This window comes from Hemitrygon akajei, chromosome 19, assembly GCF_048418815.1.
Source record: "Hemitrygon akajei chromosome 19, sHemAka1.3, whole genome shotgun sequence".
Classification (NCBI taxonomy): Eukaryota; Metazoa; Chordata; class Chondrichthyes; order Myliobatiformes; family Dasyatidae; genus Hemitrygon; species Hemitrygon akajei.
Window position 1 is genome coordinate 737134 of NC_133142.1, and position 17720 is coordinate 754853.

General features: G+C 42.7%; 1 protein-coding gene across 3 annotated transcripts in view; it reads left to right on the forward strand.

Moving 5' to 3' along the window:
- LOC140741680 (protein kinase C delta type-like) overlaps nt 1-8148 on the forward strand; it is a 129292-nt gene extending 121144 nt beyond the window's left edge. For all 3 annotated transcript variants that reach the window (XM_073071948.1, XM_073071949.1, XM_073071947.1), the window contains one exon: nt 7584-8148. In XM_073071948.1, coding sequence (XP_072928049.1) covers nt 7584-7739 — 156 coding nt within the window. In that variant the 3' untranslated portion in view covers nt 7740-8148. The remainder of the gene's footprint in view (nt 1-7583) is intronic.
- Nucleotides 8149-17720: the final 9572 nt, after the last annotated feature.

Genomic DNA, 17720 nt, shown 5'->3' on the forward strand with positions numbered 1-17720 from the left:
GTGGTTGGGGTGATTCGGGTCCCCAATGATCCTTCAGGTCTTTTCACACACCTGTCTTTGTAAATGTTCTGAATCACGAAGTTCACAATGACAGAGCCCTGCGATTGAGGGAGGTACAGTTCCCATACCAGGCAGTGATGCAGCCAGTCAGAATGCTCTCAATTATGCCCCTGTAGAAAGTTCTTAGGATTTGGGGGCCCATACCAAACTTCTTCAGCTGTGTGAAGTGAAAAAGGTGCTGTTGTGCATTTTTCACCACACAGCCGGTATGTACAGACCACGTGAGATCCTCGATGATGTGTATGCCAAGGAACTTAAAGCTGTTCACCCTCTCAACTATTGATGTCAATAGGGGTTAGCCTGTCTCCATTCCTCCTGTAGTCCACAACCAGCTCCTTTGTTTTTGCGACATTGAGGGAGAGGTTGTTTTCTTGACACCACTGTGTCAGGGTGATGACTTCCTCTCTGTAGGCTGCCTCATTATTATTTGAGATAAGGCCAATCCCCATGTAGTGTCGTCAGCAAATTTAGTTAGCAGATTAGAGCTGTGGGTGGCGACACAGTCATGGGCATACAGAGAGTAAAGGAGGGGGCTCAGGACACAGGGACAGAGGTGCAGAGGTGAGGGAGCCCACTCTTGCCACCTGCCAGCGATCTGACAGGAAGTCCAGGATCCAGCTACACAAGGCAGGGTGAAGGCCGAGGTCTCTGAGCTTCTTGTCAAGCCTGGAGGGAATTATGGTGTTGAATATTGAACTGTGGTCCAAGAACAGCATTCTCACATAAACATACCTCTTCTCCAGATGTGTTTGGATGATATGTAGAGCTGTAGCTATTGCGTCGTCTGTCGATCAGTTGTGTCAGTAGTTGAATTGTAGGGGTTCCAGTATTTGTGGTAGCATGCTGCAGATGTAGTCCTGAACCAGCATCTCAAAGCATTACTTATTATTGAGGTGAGTGTGACATCACCTCATCACCTAAAAAAGGAGGGAGAGAAAAACCAGGGAATTATAGACCGGTGAGTCTGATGTCGGTAGTGGTAAAAATGCTAGAGTCGGTTATCAAAGATGTGATAACAGCACATTTGGAAAGAGGTGAAATCAACGGACAAAGTCAGCATGGATTTGTGAAAGGAAAATCATGTCTAACGAATCTTATAGAATTTTTTTGAAGATGTAACTAGTAGAGTGGATAGGGGAGAGCCAGTGGATGTGGTATATTTAGATTTTCAAAAGACTTTTGACAAGGTCCCACACAGGAGGTTAGTGTGCAAACTTAAAGCATACAGTATTGGGGGTATGTTAGTGATGTGGATAGAGAATTGGTTGGCAGACAGGAAGCAAAGAGTGGGAGTAAACGGGACCTTTTCAGAATGGCAGGCAGTGACTAGCGGGGTACCGCAAGGCTCAGTGCTGGGACCCCAGTTGTTTACAATATATATTAATGATTTAGACGAGGGGAATTAAATGCAGCATCTCCAAGTTTGCGGATGACACAAAGCTGGGCGGCGGTGTTAGCTGTGAGGAGGATGCTAAGAGGATGCAGGGTGACTTGGATAGGTTAGGTGAGTGGGAAAATTCTTGGCAGATGCAATTTAATGTGGATAAATGTGAGGTTATCCACTTTGGTTGCAAGAACAGGAAAACAGATTATTATCTGAACGGTGGCTGATTAGGAAAAGGGGAGGTGCAACGAGACCTGGGTGTCATTGTACACCAGTCATTGAAGGTGGGCATGCAGGTACAGCAGGCGGTGAAAAAGGCAAATGGTATGTTGGCATTCATAGCAAAAGGATTTGAGTACAGGAGCAGGGAGGTTCTACTGCAGTTGTACAAGGCCTTGGTGAGACCGCACCTAGAGTATTGTGTGCAGTTTTGGTCCCCTAATCTGAGGAAAGACATTCTTGCCATAGAAGGAGTACAAAGAAGGTTCACCAGATTGATTCCTGGGATGGCAGGACTTTCATATGAAGAAAGACTGGATCGACTAGGCTTATACTCACTGGAATTTAGAAGATTGAGGGGGGATCTTATTGAAACGTATAAAATTCTAAAGGGATTGGACAGGCTAGATGCAGGAAGATTGTTTCCGATGTTGGGGAAGTCCAGAACGCGGGGTCACAGTTTAAGGATAAAGGGGAAGCCTTTTAGGACTGAGATGAGGAAAAACTTCTTCACACAGAGAGTGGTGAATCTGTGGATTTCTCTGCCACAGGAAACAGTTGAGGCTGGTTCATTGGCTATATTTAAGAGGAAGTTAGATATGGCCCTTGTGGCTAAAGGGATCAGGGGGTATGGAGAGAAAGCAGGTACAGGGTTCTGAGTGGGATGATCAGCCATGATCATACTGAATGGCGGTGCAGGCTCGAAGGGCCGAATGGCCTACTCCTGCACCTATTTTCTATGTTTCTACCTGCCAGTTGTGCTGCACACACTCTGAGTACTCACCCTGGGATACCGTCCGGTCCTGCAGCCTTGCCACTGTCCACTTGTTGGAAACACCTGTGTGCCTCAGCCTCAGAGATGACAAGCTGCCGGTCGCATCATCTGCAAATCTCCTCAGGGGTTCAGTATTGGCAACCTAAACCTAGCAATTATAGGCCTGTAAGTTTGACATCAGTGGTGGGTAAATTAATGGAAAGTATTCTTAGAGATGGTATGTATAATTATCTGGATAGGCAGGGTCTGATTAGGAACAGTCAACATGGATTTGTGTGTGGAAGGTCATGTTTGACAAATCTTATTGAATTTTTAGAAGAGGTTATTAAGAAAGTTGACGAGGGTAAAGCAGTGGATGTTGTCTTTATGGACTTCAGTAAGGCCTTTGACAAGGTTCCGCACGGAAGTTTAGTTAGGAAGGTTCAATCGTTAGGTATTAATATTGAAGTAGTAAAATGGATTCAACAGTGACTGGATGGGAGATGCTAGAGAGTAGCGGTGGATAACAGTTTGTCAGGTTGGAAGCTGGTGACTAGTGGTGTGCCTCAGGGATCTGTACTGGGTCCAATGTTGTTTGTCATGTACATTAATGTTCTGGATGATGGGGTGGTAAATTGAATTAGTAAGTATACAGATGATACTAAGATAGGTGGCGTTGTGGATAATGAAGTAGATTTTCCAAGCTTGCAGAGAGATTTAGGCCAGTTAGAAAAGTAGGCTGAAAGATGGCAGATGGAGTTTAATACTGATAAGTGTGAGGTGCTACATTTTGGTAGGACTAATCAAAATAGGACATACATGGTAAATGGTAGGGCTTTGAGGAATGCAGTAGAACAGAGTGATCTAGGAATAATGGTGCATAGTTCCCTGAAGGTAGAATCTCATGTGGATAGGGTGGTGAAGAAAGCTTTTGGTATGCTGGCCTTTATAAATCAGAGCATTGAGTATAGGAGTTGGGATGTAATGTTAAAATTGTACAAGGCATTGGTGAGGCCAAATTTGGAGTATTGTTTACAGCTCTGGTCACTGATTTATAGGAAAGATGTCAACAAAATAGAGAGAGTACAGAGGAGATTTACTAGAATGCTACCTGGGTTTCAACACCTAAGTTACAGAGAAAGGTTTGAACAAGTTAGGTCTTTATTCTTTGGAGCGTAGAAGGTTGAGGGGGGACTTGATAAAAGTATTTAAAATTATGAGGGGGATAGATAGAGTTGACGTTGATAGGCTTTTTTCATTTAGAGTAGGGGAGATTCAAACGAGGACATGAGAGTTAAGAGGCAAAAGTTTAGGGGTAACACGAGGGGGAATTTCTTTGCTCAGAGAGTGGTAGCTGTATGGAATGAGTTTCCAGTAGAAGTGGTAGAGGCAGGTTCAATATTGTCATTTAAGGTAAAATTGGATAGGTATATGGACAGGAAAGGAATGGAGGGTTATGGGCTGAGTGCAGATCTGTGGGACTAGGTGAGAGTAAGCGTTCGGCATGGACTAGAAGGGCCAAGATGGCCTGTTTCCATGCTGAAATTGTTATATGGTTATATGACATTGAATGAGAGAGGCATCCATTTTGGAAACTCCACTGTGTTTAGCTTTGAAGTCAGTGATGGTGTGCATACCTTGTCAGAAGCTGCGTGTGTTGTTGGTGGAAAGTGGAGTCTGAATCATGTCTCTGTATTATCATTTCACTGCCTTGATGACTTTGCGCAGATTGTAGCTGCATTTCTTGAGCTCTTGTTGGTTACCGGCAGTGTAAGCTCTGTCTCGCACAGAACTGTTGATCCAGGGTTTCTGGTTTGCCACATTTCAGTAAAGCAACTTCTCATTTACCTTCAATACAGCAATCTTGCCCTCAAGTTCCCAACTTTGTTCTCCAGTGACTGCGTATTTGCTAACAAAATGCAGGGTAGGAGGGACCTCATCCCTCTGCATTTCAGTGGTTGGGAAGGTATTGGAATTTGTTATTAAGGATGAAGTTTCACGGTACTTGGAGGTACATCATAAAATAAGCCAAAGTCAGCAGGATTTCCTTAAAGGGAAATCTTGCCTGACAATCTTCTGAAATTCTTTGAAGAAATAACAGGCAGAATAGACAAAGGAGAGCCAGTGGCCTTGGACAAGCTGCTGCACATGAAGTTGCTTTAATAAAATCCTATGGTACTACAGGAAAGATACTAGTGTGGATAGAAAATTAGTTGACTGGCAGAAAGCGAAGAGTGAAAAAGGCAAACACGAGGAAATCTGCAGATACTGGAAATTCAGACAACACACACAAAATGCTGGTGGAACACAGCAGGCCAGGCAGCATCTATAGGGAGAAGTGCTGTCGACATTTCGGGCCGAGACCCTTCGTCTGGACTAACTGAAAGGAAAGATAGTAAGAGATTTGTAAGTAGGAGGGGGAGGGGAAAATGCAAAATGATAGAAGACCGGAGGGGGTGGAGTGAAGCTGAGAGCCAGAAAGATGATTGGCAAAAGGGATGCAGAGCTAGAGAAGGGAAAGGATTATGGGACGGGAGGCCTAGGGAGAAAGAAAGGGGGAGGGGAGCACCAGAGGGAGATGGAGAACAGGCAGAGTGATGGGCAGAGAGAGAAAGAAAAAAAAGGAGGGGAAAAAAATTAAATATATCAAGGATGGGGTAAGAAGGGGAGGAGGGGCATTAACTGAAGTTAGAGAAGTCAGTGTTCATGCCATCAGGTTGGAGGCTACCCAGCCGGTATATAAGGTGTTGTTCCTCCAACCTGAGTGTGGCTTCATCTTGACAGTAGAGGAGGCCATGGACAGACATATCAGAATGGGCCATTCTGATCCATATTCCATTCTGATATGTCTATCCATGGCCTCCTCTACTGTCAAGATGAAGCCACACTCAGGTTGGAGGAACAACACCTTATATACCGGCTGGGTAGCCTCCAACCTGATGGCATGAACACTGACTTCTCTAACTGCCGTTAATGCCCCTCCTCCCCTTCTAACCCCATCCCTGATATATTTAGTTTTTTTCTCCCCCTCCCTTTTTTTTTCTTTCACTCTCTGCCCATCACTCTGCCTGTTCTCCATCTCCCTCTGGTGCTCCCCTCTCCCTTTCTTTCTCCCTAGGCCTTCCGTCCCATAATCCTTTCCCTTCTCCAGCTCTGTATCCCTTTTGCCAATCACCTTTCTGACTCTCAGCTTCACCCCAACCCCTCCAGTCTTCTCCTATCATTTTGCATTTCTCCTCCCCCTCCTACTTTCAAATCTCTTACTATCTTTCCTTTCAGTTAGTCCTGACGAAGGGTCTCAGCCCGAAACGTCAACAGCGCTTCTCCCTATAGATGTTGCCTGGCCTGCTGCAGTGAAAATACAGGGGGCTTTTACTGATTCGCTTCTGGTGACTAGTGGAGTCCACAGGGGTCTGTGTTGGGACACCTTCTCTTAGAGTCATGGAAAAGTACAGCACAGAAGCAGGCCGTTTGGCCCATCTGGTCCATGCCATACCACTTAAACTGACTACTCTCATCAAACTGCACTAATTTTCAATTCAATGATTTGGATGACGAATTGATTGCTTTGTTGCAAAGTTTGCAGATGATATGAAGATAGATGGAGGGTCAGGTAATGTTGGAAGAAGGACTTGGATTGGGCAAAGAAGTGGCAGATGAAATATATTCCATGGAAGTGTGTGGGGTTTTTTTTAAGAAGGAAGAAAGGTATATACTATTTTCTAAAAAGGGAGAAAACTCAAAAGTCAGAGGTGCAAAGGGACCTGGGAGTCCGCGCAGAAGATTCCCAAAGAGGAAGGCAAATGCAATATTAGCATTTATTTCAAGAGGACTAGAATATAAAATTGAGGATGTATTGCTGAGGCTTTATAAGGCATTGGTCAGTCTGCATTTGTAGTACTGTGAGGAGGTTTGCAAGAATGATTCCAGCGATGAAAAGTTTAACATTTGAGGAATATTTGATGGCTATGTGTCTGTATTTGGTGGAGTTTAGAAGAATGAGTGGTGGATCTCATTGAAACCTTTTGGATATTGAGAAGCCAAGATAGAATAGATGTGGGAGAGGAAATTTCCTGCTGTGGGGGAGTCTAGAACCTGAGTGCACAGACTCAGAATAGAGGGACGTCCATTTAGAACAGAGATGAGGATTTTTTTTTGCCACAGGATGGTGAATCTGTGGAATCCATTACCATAGTCAGCTGTGGAGGCCAGGTCTTTGGGTAAAGCAGGGGCTGATAGGTTCTTGATTAGTCAGGATGTCAAAGGTTACAGGGAGAAGTCAGGAGAATGAGGTTGAGAGGGATAATATATCAGCTATGATGGAATGGTGGAGCAAACTTTGGGCCAAATGGTCTAATTCTGCTGCTCCATCTTATGGTCTTAAGAGAAATTTGGATGTTACATGGATGGGAGAGATGTGGAGAGCTATGGTCTAAGCACAGGTAGATGGGACTAGGCAGAAAGTCAGGCTGCAAACAGATAGGCCAAAGCGATTGTTTCTGGGCTGTGGTGCTCTCTAGCCCTGTTACTCAACTGGAAAGAGGACAATGTTTATAAGGATGCCACCAGGACTTTAGGGGCTGAATTATAGGGAGAGGTTGGACAGGTTGGGAATTTATTCATTGGAGCGTAGGAGACAGAGGGGTAATCATATGGAAGTGTATAAAATCATGAGGGACATACTGGTGAATGCAGTCAGTCTTTTTTCACAGGACTGGGAAATCCAGAACGAGATTACATGGATTTAAGGTGGGGGTGGGGAGATTTAATAAACTTGAGGGGCAAATGTTTTGTACAGAGGGTGGTGTGTACCTGGAACGAGCTGCAAATGGAAGTGGTTAAGGCCTTTCAAAAGACATTTGGACAGGAACATGGATTGGAAAGGGCCAAACACTGGCAGATGAGACTAGCTTGGATGGGAATCCTGGTAGGCATGGGCCAGATGGGCTGAAAGGCCTGTTCCATACTGTGGGCACCAATCCTTCATACTTCCAGAGCAATGCCTGATGAATTTTTGGGATGTAACAGCATGTCATAAAAATTGCACAGAGAAAGGTTGCATGGATAATCTTTGCCCTCTCGTTCCCTATTAGTCACCATACACGACACAAACTGCCCACAGGTGTGCCACCCCATTCACATACGTCTTATCTCTCATACTTTCAGAAGTCTGCTGGTGATTATAGCAACTTTGACCGCGAGTTTCTCAGCGAGAAGCCCCGACTTTCTCAGGGAGACAAGAATCTAATTGATTCCATGGATCAGACAGCGTTCCACGGCTTTTCCTACACCAACCAGAGCATGGAGCGTTTGATGAAATAGTCCAAGGACAGCGTCTTGCACCAGCCCTTGCCCTCCAGTTAACTCCCGTGTCTCAGCAAACGAACTGACCCAAGGATTGAGACTTGGGAATAGTTTACTTCGCTATCCAGACTCCTAATAATGAATTCATCTTTAATTGCTAATTTCTGCTGGCTTCCTGGTGTGATGGTGATTGGTCGTGTGTGTGCATGCCTTTAATCTGTATATGCTCAGCAGGCTGTTACATAACTGGTGACACTGTAAAATGGGGCTTGATGCTAAACCCTGGTTAAACAATGAATGAGAACTCTGTGCTCCTCTGAAGTTTTGACACTTTTAAACTGTCATCATCTTGCCTTTATACCAATGTCTGCAATTAAAGTGTACATTATTTAAATTTCCTGATTAAAGACTAGTTTCCTTTCATTAACTCTGTGTGGATCTTTTAATGGTTTAGTGTCTGCAGTTTTTTGATTTGTATGTCGTATTTATGGGAGGGGAAAGATTCAAAAGGGACTGGAGGTGCAACATTTCCACGTGGAGGATGGTAAGTGTATGGAACGAGCTGCCAGAGCCAGGTACAATAGTATCATTTAAGAAGCTCTGGAACAGGTACATGGAGGGCAGGGCTTAGACTCTAAGGGGTTGCAAACCTGGGGTCCATGCACCCCTCAGTCAATGGTGGGGGCCCATAAGACATAGAAGCAGAATTATGCCATTCAGCCCATCAAGTCTGTGCTACCATTCCATCATGGCTAATCCCAGATCCCACTTAATCCCTTCTCGCCATATCCTTTGATGCCCCAACCAATCAGGAACCGATTAACTTCCACCTTAAATTTACCCACGGGCTTTGTGTCCATCACAGTCTGTGGCAGAGAATTCTACAGATTTACTATCACAGAGATATACTGCAATTTGAGAAGGATAAGGGCAGATCGGAGGTGTCAGTGTAGCAATTGAACAAAGGAGACTATGGAGCCATGAGGGAGGAGCTGGCCAAAGTTAATTGGACGGATATCCAAGCAGAAAAGACAGTGGAACGGCAATGGTAGGTATTCTTGGGAATAATGCACAAGGTGCAAAATCAGTTCATCCCCCAGAGAAGGAAGGATTCAAAGGGGGGAAAGGGGCCACAGTGGTTGACAAAGGAACTCAGAGATTGCATAGTATTAAAAAAAAAAGTATGACAGAGCTAAGGTGAGTGGGAAGACAGATGATTGGGAAATTTTTAAGGAACAACAGAACTTAACTAAAAAGGCAATATGGAGAGAAAAAATGAGGTACGAACGCAAGCTAGCCAGGAATATAAAGGAGGATAGCAAAAGCTTTTTTAGGTATGTGAAGAGAAAGAAGATAGTTAAGAACAATGTTGGGCCCTTGAAGAATGAATTGGGTGAAATTGTTATGGGAAACAGAGAAATGGCAGAAGAATTTAATAAGTACTTTAGATCTGTCTTCACTAGGGAAGACACAAGCAATCTCCCAGATGTATGGATGGGCCAAGGACAGAGGGTAACAGAGGAAATGAAACAGATTGACATTAGGAAGGAAACGGTGATGAATAGACTGATGGGACTGAAGGCTGACAAATCCCCAGGTCCAGATGGTCTGCATCCTAGGGTACTAAAGGAGGTGGCTCTGGAAATTGCGGATGCATTGGTAATCATTTTCCAATGTTCCTTAGATTCAGGATCAGTTCCTGAGGATTGGAGAATGGCTAATGTTATCCCACTTTTTAAGGAGGGAGGGAGAAAACAGAGAGCTATCGTCCTGTCAGCCTAACATCAGTAGTGGGGAAGATGCTAGAGTCCATTATTAAAGATGAAATAGTGGCATATCTAGATAGCAGTGATAGGATTGGGCCGAGCCAGCATGGATTTACCAAGGGCAAATCATGCTTGACTAATCTATTGGAGTTTTTCGAGGATGTAACCAGGAAGTTAGACAAGGGAGATCTAGTAGATGTAGTGTATCTCGATTTTCAGAAGGCATTTGATAAGGTCCCACATAGGAGATTGAGATTGGTGGGTAAAATCAGAGCTCATGGCATTGGGGGGAAGATATTGACATGGATAGAAAACTGGTTGGCAGATAGAAAGCAAAGGGTAACGGTGAATGGGTGTTTCTCGGAATGGCAGGTGGTGACCAGTGGGGTGCCACAGGGCTCGGTATTGGGACCACAGCTGTTTACAATTTACATCAACGATTTAGATGAAGGCATTGAGAATAACATCAGCAAGTTTGCTGATGATACTAAGCTGGGTATTCATTGGAGCGTAGAAGGTTGAGGGGGGATTTGATCGAGGTATTTAAAATTTTGAGAGTGATAGATAGAGTTGACGTGAATAGGCTGTTTCCATTGAGAGTAGGGGAGATTCAAACGAGAGGACATGATTTGAGAGTTAGGGGGCAAAAGTTTAAGGGAAACACGAGGGGGTATTTCTTTACTCAGAGAGTGATAGCTGTGTGGAATGAGCTTCCTGTAGAAGTAGTAGAGGCCAGTTCAGTTGTGTCATTTAAGGTAAAATTGGATAGGTATATGGACAGGAAAGGAGTGGAGGGTTATGGGCTGAGTGCGGGTAGGTGGGACTAGGTGAGATTAAGAGTTCGGCATGGACTAGGAGGGCCGGAATGGCCTGTTTCCGTGCTGTGATTGTTATATGGTTATATGGGTGGCTGTGTGACGTAATGAGGATGTTAGGAAAGTTCAGGGTGACTTGGATAGGCTGGGTGAGTGGGCAGATACTTGGCAGATGATGTTTATTGTGAATAAGTGTGAGGTTATCCACTTTGGGAGTAAGAACAGGAAGGCAGATTATTATCTGAATGGTGTAGAGTTAGGTAAGGGAGAAATACAAAGAGATCTAGGAGTCCTTGTTCATCAGTCACTGAAGGTGAATGAGCAAGTACAGCAGGCAGTGAAGAAGGCTAATGGAATGTTGGCCTTTATTACAAAGGGAATTGAGTACAAGAGCAAGGAAATCCTTTTGCATTTGTACAGGGCCCTGGTGAGACCACACCTGGAGTATTGTGTACAGTTTTGGTCTCCAGGGTTAAGGAAGGACATCCTGGCTGTAGAGGAAGTGCAGCGTAAATTCACAAGGTTAATTCCTGGGATGTCCAGACTGTCTTAAGCAGAGAGGTTAGAGAGACTGGGCTTGTACACGCTGGAATTGAGGAGATTGAGAGGGGATCTGATTGCAGCATATAAGATTATTAAGGGATTGGACAAGATAGAGGCAGGAAATATGTTCCAGATGCTGGGAGAGTCCAGTACCAGAGGACATGGTTTAAGAATAAGGGGTAGGTCATTTAGGACAGAGTTAAGGAAAAACTTCTTCTCCCATAGAGTTGTGGGGGTGTGGAATGCACTGCCTCAGAAGGCAGTGGAGGCCAATTCTCTGGATGCTTTCAAGAAGGAGTTAGATAGGTATCTTATGGATAGGGGAATCAAGGGATATGGGGACAAGGCAGGAACCGGGTATTGATAGTAAATGATCAGCCATGATCTCAGAATGGCGGTGCAGGCTCGAAGGGCCGAATGGTCTACTTCTGCACCTATTGTCTCTGGCTTAAAAAATATCCTCCTTACCTGTTCTAAAGGGTCACCCCTCAATTTTCTGGCTGAGCCCTCTAGTTCTAGATACCCCCACCATAGGAAACATCCTCCACAACCACCTTGTCTAGTCCTTTCAATATGCAGTAAGTTTCAATGAGAGCCCCCGCAAACTTCTAAATTCCAGTGAGTACAGGCCCTGAGCTTCCAAATGCTCCTCATATGTTAACCCCTTAATTTCCAGAATCATCCTTGTGAACCTCCTTTGGATTCTCTCCAATGACAACACATCCTTTCTGAGATATGGGGCCCAAAACTGTTGACAACACTTCAAGTGTGGCCTGATTAGTGACTTATAAAGGCTCAGCATTATCCTCTTGCTTTTATATTCTATTCCTCTTGAAATAAATGCTAACATTGCATTTGCCTTCTTTACCACAGACTCAACCTGTAGATTAACCTTCTGGGATTCTTGCACAAGGACTCCTAAGTCACTCTGTTCCTCTGATGTTTGAACCTTCTCCCCATTTAGATAATAGTCCGCAGTATTGTTCCTTTTACCAAAAAGCATTATCATACATTTCCCTACACTACTCCATCTGCCACTTTTTCACCCATTCTTCCAATTTGTCTAAAACCTGCTGCAATTGCATTGCTTCCTCAGCACTACCTACCCCTCCACCTATCTTCATATCATACACACTTTGCCACAAAGTAATCAATTCCATTATCTAAATCATTGACAATGTGAAAAGCAGAAGAAGATAAATGAATTGACTCTATCATTGGTAAACCAAAGATTACAGTAATAGGATGAGGTTGTAAATCAATGTTCAATACCGTGGAAATAATACCGAAAATGTTTTTCCAATATTTTTTCAAAAGCGAACATGACCAAAACATATGAATTAAAGAAGCTATCTCAGAATGACATCTGTCACATATAGGATTTATATGGGAATAAAAACGAGCCAATTTATTCTTGGACATATGAGCCCTGTGCACTACTTTAAACTGTATCAATGAATGTTTAGCACATATAGAGGATAAATTAACTAATTGAAGAATTTTATCCCAATTCTCAATAGGGATAGTAAGGTTAAGTTCTCTTTCCCAATCATTTTTAATCTTATAAAAGGCCTCTGAACATATTTTCATAATTATATTGTAAACATTTGATATTACACCTTTCTGAAAAGGATTTAGTTCTAACAATTTCTCCAAAATACCCGAAGAAACAAGATTTGGAAAGGTAGGAAGTACAGTGTTTAAAAAATTCTTAATCTGTAAATATCTAAAAAAAAATGAGATCTAGGCAAATTATATTTATTAGATAATTGTTCAAAAGACATAAAACAATTATCCAAAAATAAATCAGAAAATCATAGTATACCTTTAGTCTTCCAAGCTGAATAAGCTTGGTCCATAATAGAGGGATGAAAAAAGAAATTGGATACAATAGGAATTGCTAAAACAAACTGATTCAACCCAAAAAAATTCCGAAATTGAAACCATATACGTAAAGTGTACTTAACTATCAGATTGTCAATTCGTTTATGCAATTTAGAAAGAGCAAAGAGAAGAGAAGTCCCTAAAATAGAACCCAAAGAAAATCCTTGTACAGATTTAGTTTCCAGATTTACCCAATTAGGGCTAGGAGATAAATCCAGATCCCTTAACCAACAATTCAAATATTGAATATTAATTGCCCAATAATAAAATCTAAAATTAGGCAATGCCAATCCACCTTCCTTCTTTGACTTCTGTAAATATCTTTTACCCAATCTAGGATTTTTATTCTGCCATATATATGAGGAAATTTTTGAATCAACATTGTCAAAAAAGGATTTTGGAATAAAAATTGGTACCGCTTGAAATATATATAAGAACTTGGGTAAAATAATCATCTTAATAGCATTAATCCGACCTATCAGAGATAAAGACAATGGTGACCATTTAGTAAACCATTAGAGTCAATTCATTTATCTTCTTCTGCTTGTCGGATGATTGCATTCCTTACATTAATGGGTAGAAGATCTATTTTGTTGAATTGGAAAGAAATTAATCCCCCTACCATATTTCATTGGTTTTATCAAACTATGTTATGTCTAAATTTGGAAAAAATTAGAAGTGTCATATATGACCCTTCTATTAAATTTGAAAAGACTTGGAGGCCACTTATTCAATATTTTCACATGATGTAATTCGACCCTGTTCCAATCCCATTTGTTCTTCCGGTTTTGATTATATGTATGTTGAGAGGATCGGAGTTGGGGACACTGATGATTCTTTGTCTTTTTATAGATACTATAAACAGCCCTTTTTTAAAAAAAAATTTCTTTTCCTTTTTTTCTCTTTATTAGTTAGTGGTTAGTTTGTTAGATTAGTTTTTCTTAGGGCAATAATTTTTTTTCTCTTTTTCTCTTTTTTTTCAACATGATATACCTAGTTTTTTTTTGTTTCGTTTATATGATAGTTGTATCATTCATGATTTGGGAAGACTTAACTATATTGTACTTATTGCTTGTGTACCCTTTTATGTTCATTTTAATTTTGTAATCCCAATAACTCTGTATTAATCTTATCATGTTGATATTAATAAAAAGATTGAAAAAGAAAGACAATGTGAAAAGCAACGGTCCCAATATTGACCCCTGAGGAACACCACTAGTCACCAGCAGCCAACCAGAAAAGGTCCTTTTCATTCCCACTCACTGCCTCCTGCCTGTCAGCCATTCTGTTATTTATGCCACTATCTTTCCTGTACCACCACAGGATTTTATCTTGATAAGCAGTTTCATATGGCACCATGGCATAAAAAGGTTGGGAACCCCTAGCTTACAGGGATATGAGTCAAATGCAGAAAATTGAGACTATCATCATGGGCTGATTGGGCCAAGGGCCTGCATCTGTGCTGTATTGCGCAATGATTTTTAAGAGTCTCTTCTAGTTTTTGACAACAGGTTAGTCAGCAAGACTAGAGAACATGGAATTGGGACAAGGTGATGATGAGAACTGGTTTTATAAAACACTGAAAGTGGCCATTTAGTCTGTGAATCCAAGTTTGTCCCTTGGTCCTGCTCCCAGTCCCCAGTCCCATTCCCAGTACCCACACTTTCCCACAAAGATGGTGATGGAGGGAGATTGAAAATCTAGCTGAGTGATGCCATAACAACAGCTCAATGTCAGACCAAAAAGCTGATTATTGACTTCAGGAGGAGAAAACCAGAGGTACATGTGCCAATCCTCACTGGGAAATCAGAGGTGGAGAGTGTCAGCAACTTTAAATTCATCATTTCAGAGGACTTGTCCTGGGCCCAGCATGTAAGTGCAATTAAGAACATGGCAGTGCCTCTACTTCCTTAGGAGTTCGAAAATTCAGCATGGCATCTAAACCTTTGACAAACTAGGCATCACAGCCTGGTATGGAAACACCAATGCCCTTAAACAGAAAATCCTGCAAAAAGTAGTGGATACAGTCCAGTCCATCACAGATAAAGCCCTCTCCACCACTGAGCACATCTACATGAAACACCTTTGCAGGAAAGCAGCATCCATCATCAGGGTCTCCCACAACCCAGGACATGCTCTCTTCTGACTGCTGCCTTCAGGAAGGAGGTACAAGTGTGTTAGGACTCATACCACCAGGTTCAGGAACAGTTATTACCTCAACCATCAGGTTCTTGAACCAAAGGGGGTAACTTCACTCAACTTCATTTGCCCCAAAACTGAAATGTTCCCATGACTTATGGATTCACTTTCAAGGACTCTTCATCTCGTTCTCAATGTTTATTGCTTGCTTGCTTATCTATCTATCTATTTATTTATTTATCTGTTTATTTATTTATTTATTTATTTATATATATACACGCACACACACACACACACACACACACACACACACACACACACACATTGTTGTGTTTTGCACATTGGTTGAATGCCCAAATTAGTGTGGTCTTTCATTGCTTCTGTTATGGTTATTATTCTATTATGGATTTATTGAGTATGCCCACAGAAAAATGAATCTCAGGGTTGTATATGGTGACATCCAGTACTTTGATAATATGTTTACTTTGAACTTTTAAGTTGAATAACACATTGGTGAAGCCTTACTTGGAGTATTGTGTGCAGTTCTGGTAACCTACCTACCCAAAAGATATCAGGAAGATTGAAAGGGTGCAGAGAAAATTTACAAAGATGTTGCCAGGACTTGAGGACCTGAGTTATTGAGAAAGGTTGAATAGGTAAGTACTGTATTCCCTGAAGTGTAGGGGAATGAAGGGAGATTTGATAGAGGATATAAAATTATGATGGGTATATTTAGATAAATGTAAGCAAGTTTCTTCCACTGAGGTTAGGTGGGACTACAACTAAAAGTCGTGGGTTAAGGGTGAAAGATGAAAAATTTAAGGGGAACATGAGGGGAACTTTTCACTCAGAGTGTGGTGAGAATGTGGAATGGGCTGTCAGTGGATACAGGTTCAATTGCAACTTTAAGAGAAATTTTGATAGCTACCTGAATGAGAGGGTATCAAGTCAAGTTTAATTGTCATTCAAACCATACAGCCGAACTAAACAACTTTCCTCTGGAGCCAAGGTGTCAAAATCCTACATGCACATTCAACATAATGAGAAAGGAAAGGGGGCTGGGGAGGAACATAGTCACGTAAGAAAACAAATTTTTAGTCCAAGTCCCTAAGCAATAAGTCTTGCAAATTGATGGTTCCCGGCAGTTCAGCCTGTAATTCCACCAATCCAACACTGGAGGGCAGCATCAGTAGGCAAGGCCACCCCCAATTGAGCCTGGACACCACACTACAGCACAAGCCTGAGTTCCAAGGCCTAGTCCACACAAAGTGCACTGCAGATGCTGTGGTCAAATCAAGACGTACAAAAAAGCTGGATGAACTCAGCAGGTCAGGCAGCATCCGTTGAAAGAAGCAGTCAACATTTCGGGCCGAGACCCTTCATCAGGACTACAACCAAGGTGACACTGCTGCCTTGCCACCTGTCTCATTACCAAACAAGGAAAACAGGTCTGTGGCAATCAGTGTCCAACAAGGTCTTGCGATTGCAAAAAAAACGTCCAAGACAGTCACTCACAGTTTCACTGCATGTTGCCTTCAGGCCAACTTGAAGGCACCAAATCCGGTGCTTATGAATAGCAGGCAGCAGCACGGTCTGCAGCCAGGTCAGCTCTTCCAAACCCATTCGGGCTTCTCCTGTGGCCTGACAGCCCAGCTTGAATCCCCAGGCCTGACAGGCCAACGTGACCTTACTGGCCCAACAGCCTGATTTGACCTCCCTGCCCAATGGGCCAACTTGCCTTCTCCAAACCCCTGGCCAGCTCTTACGACACTGATGTTACGAATGTGCCACAACTCTGAAGGGTACAAAGTCGCCCCCTCCTTCTTGAAAATCGCAAGATCGCTATTAATTTGGGTCTTGGACCCAGGAAATGAGAGAGAATCCTCAAGGTTTTGGAATGTGTCCTGGCCCCTCAGCAAGACAAAGCCACGGATAACGACTATTGTCTCTGGGAGACGGAATTGTCTATTGAGTACTGTACTATTCATTGAAGCCCTCAGGGGATGACCAGAGTAGGCTGGTTGAGGGATTGCATCATCCTAACCTGATTGACATCTGAGACCCCGTGAGTAAGGATAAAAGAGGGTCTGGGGAACAACCCCTTCAGACACACCAGGAGAAACGTATGAGACCGGTGGGGACTTGTGTGTGTTTGTCCATCCTTGCCTGGATGACAAGTCCTCCACGGAACGGCCTCGCTAAAGGACGAATACGGATCAAGATCAGATCAAAGAAAGCCGGCAAGTTTCTTTTCTCAAAATCTCTCTCTCTCCAACAATTGCAAACCCAGCTGAAGCCAGCAAACCAAAGGCTGAAGCCTGCATGAACTGAGTGACTTTTATATTTCCATCAGACAATACATTATCCCCTAGACAACGATAGAGCTTATTTCTCATTGATTATTATTATACCCGTACTTTCAGATTTAGTATTGACAATGTATATTATCTGTATGTTTGCATTGATATTATTTTTGTGTCTTTTTACTAATAAATACTGTTAAAAATAGTATCAGACTTCAACGGACCTCTCCATCTTTGCTGGTAAGTGACCCAGTTACGGGGTTTAACACTGAGCAGCTCACTAATATGGTGGACCCACTGTACAGGAGTTATCGGAGTCAAGAATAGTCTTATCAAGTATAAAAATGCATTTAATGAGGAAAAAGGCACCTTTGGTTGGCCCCCAAGAGGCCACCGTTGTATCAGAGGGTATGGAGGGCTGTGTGGGTCGATAGGACTAGGCAGACTAATAGTTCGGCACAGACTAGATGGGCCAAAGGGCCTGTTTCTGTGCTGTAGTGTTATATGACTCTAAGGCTCCTCCTCCTCCTCCTCTTCCTCTTCCTGCTA